This window comes from Limulus polyphemus, unplaced genomic scaffold, assembly GCF_000517525.1.
Source record: "Limulus polyphemus unplaced genomic scaffold, Limulus_polyphemus-2.1.2 Scaffold1388, whole genome shotgun sequence".
NCBI classification, from domain to species: domain Eukaryota; kingdom Metazoa; phylum Arthropoda; class Merostomata; order Xiphosura; family Limulidae; genus Limulus; species Limulus polyphemus.
The window spans coordinates 19,966-22,945 of NW_013666998.1; the positions used below are offsets into that span (position 1 = coordinate 19,966).

At 38.4% G+C, this 2,980-nt stretch overlaps 1 protein-coding gene across 1 annotated transcript; it reads right to left on the bottom strand.

Moving 5' to 3' along the window:
- Window positions 1-1,193: 1,193 nt before the first annotated feature.
- On the bottom strand, window positions 1,194-2,587 carry LOC106463370. Its single transcript, XM_013923394.2, has one exon. It carries the CDS (start codon window positions 2,585-2,587, stop codon window positions 1,229-1,231), a length of 1,359 nt encoding a protein of 452 aa, XP_013778848.1. The 3' UTR covers window positions 1,194-1,228.
- Window positions 2,588-2,980: the final 393 nt, after the last annotated feature.

The window sequence follows — 2,980 nt, forward strand, 5'->3', positions numbered from 1 at the left end:
AAAGGTTTCGCTGGTAGGAGGCTACAACAAATTGAAGTTTAAAAGTTTCGACGTGAAGAGTTTACAACAAGGTGACGTTGGAAAGCGCTAGGAGTCTAAAATAAGTTGAAGTTGGAAAGCTTCTTAACAAGGAATCTACAACAATGTGAAGTTGAAAAGCTTCGCCGCTAGGAGTCTAGAATAAGGCCAAGCTTAAAAGCTTCGCCGCGAGGAGTCTGCAAGAAGGTGAAGTTTAAAAGCTTGTGTTTTTATATGAAGTTAAGCACAAAGCTACACAATGGACTATCTGTGTTCTGCCCACCACGGGTATCGAAACCCAGTTTCTAGTGTTGTAAGTTCGCAGACATATCGCTGTGCCACTGGAGGCTTTTAAAAGTTAATAACGTATTTTTTTACTAGAAAACTATGCTAGCCCAGTTAAGAACGAAATGATAAAATCATAAATTGGATTTTTTTGCTGTCTTATCCAACATTCTTTTTCTTATTAGACCGTTTTATACCTTTTTTTTTTTAGATTCGAAGGTTTAAATTTCTTTGTTTCCGTTATCATTCAAAGTATACAGCAGTAGCTATTAACTACGTCGTTGATAATACGTCGTTGTGGATACATCAACGACGATTTTGTGGATCACTTCTAAATTATCTTGGCACATTGTCTTTTCAGCCAATTTAAATTACACACAAGATGGTGCTTCTCCTTCAAAATGCGCGAAGCTGAAAGAACGAGCATGTTTGATGGGACGGGGATTCGAACCCTCGACCCTCACATTACGAGTCACAGATAGCCCTCGTGTAGCTTTGCGCGAAATGCAACATAAACCAAACCAAACCTGTTAAGTAACGGGTTTCAGCCTCTAGCTTGTGCATATGAGGAACTTGGGGAGAGAAGGAAAACAAAAGGGACATACGGATAGGAATGAAAAATTAGGATGGCTGTCGCAGATAGCCATTTTGTGAATCAATCAACCTTCATGGATTTCTATCTCTTTATATAAGTGAAAAAGGCTAGTTTCAAAACTAAAACATATGCTTAACACATATATATGTGGTTGATCAACTCATTTTTAACGACATATTTATTTCACTTATAGATGAGTGTAAATATTACTTTAACTTACACAGCAAAGCAAAAACAAACAAAACAGCATTGCAGAAAAAATCTGATAAATTTAAAACTTCATTTAGGTAAATTTTGGTAAAAACAAAAAATATAATTATCTGTATTGCCTCATTCAATGCCATAGAACATTTTCCACAGTTTCACAAGTTTTATCATTTTATTTCCAAACTTAAAAGGAAGACTTGGATCGTAAATTACGATGTTCTTCATCTTTGCATTGCCGAAGTTGCCGCAATCAATCCTATTGTCATATTTGACGCCACGACGGTAATGATGGCTGAAACCGACCTGATCCGGCACTAGATGTCGCTTGGATCCTGGCAGCAGATGCGCCACCCTGTGCACACAGCCATGATGTTCTAACTCTGCAATTTTGGTGATGTAACGGGACCTGTCATAACCTTGTGTGTTGTTGACCACATATCTCTTGAGCAAGGTGTTAAATTCAAAAGGAAGATATGGAACCGGGAATGATGGGTAATCGAGACAGTAGAGGAAATGTCTGAAGACGTACTCTCCACAGCAGTTCCCTGGAATCCTCTGCTCTTCGCTCTTTAAGAGCTCTTGCAGCGTTTCGTGCTGTACAGGGAAGATAAATTCGTCAAGGTCAACGTACAAACCGTATTCATAAGTATGCATATGCCTGTACATACAGTCTTGAACAGATATCACTTGAGCTCGCTCATTCCACTTTCGATTGTCCTTCTCTCCATGTTTGACAAAAGGTAGCACATCCAGTGATATACCAGCCAAGTTTAATTTTTTCAGTGTTTTTCTAACAGTATCAGAGCAGCCAGCATCATAGAACACAAAATGAGTGACCCCTACTGTCTTGTAGTAGGCGATCAATTCTATAATCAGTATATGGTTGCTGAAGTCACCATACATAGGTGTGGTGCACAAAACAATTTTATTCTCGCTGTTCATCTTCTTTGGATAATGAATACTTACCCAATGCCACGGCTTCCATCGGTCATTTAGTACCAAGGACACAGAAGTTGGTTTTTGTCCGGGAGGGACGGAACATCGAAACTCAATACTTCCTCCATCGTAGCACTTAAGTGAAAATCGGTAATGACCCTGCAATGGCTGCACCAGTATGTCTGACCCAGCCGTTTCACCAAACTGGAGGGCACATTGAATAGAACTTACATTTACAACATTAAGCCTTACCTTGCCAAATATTCTGATGATAGGTCCTTTGCTTGATATGGACGACCTATCATCCCAAAAAGCCGAATAAACGTAGTATTCTGGAAGTATTCTAAGCCAGAAGTCAATCCAACTATCTTCGTCTTCTTGGTGAAAATACTTGCCACCAAGCTGTATCTGCCATGTACGTAAGGGTTTCGTTTTTTCAACTATTTTCAAGACATTTCCGCTGTTGGTGTCATCTTGTGTTTCCAATATTCTTGTTATTGAACTGTTTGTAGTTCCTAGATTATGAATCAATTCTGTTTTATTCATCGTTTTAGTCTTTCTGACTATCAGAAAGATTCCAATTATCATAAGAGTCAGTATGCTGATTCTTTTCCTTATCGCAGATTTAACAACACGATGAAGAGGTCGCATGTTGCAATAAAACCATGAAAAGAACTGATGTCGCAGAAAATTTGCATACTGTTAGTTGATCAGACTTCTACTTTAGTATGATAACGTAAGCTACCTGAACTATCAACTTTTTATATAGTGACCCAGCTGTTGAGATTCTAATTTTAGTCTTCATACAGGTGGTCAACTTCCAGTTAAGTCTGAAATACGACTACAAGGTTCTGATTGAATAGTTGTCTCGCCAATGTACCCACCTATAATTTATACATGATTTATATATGTACCGTCACTACACATGTTTATATCAAT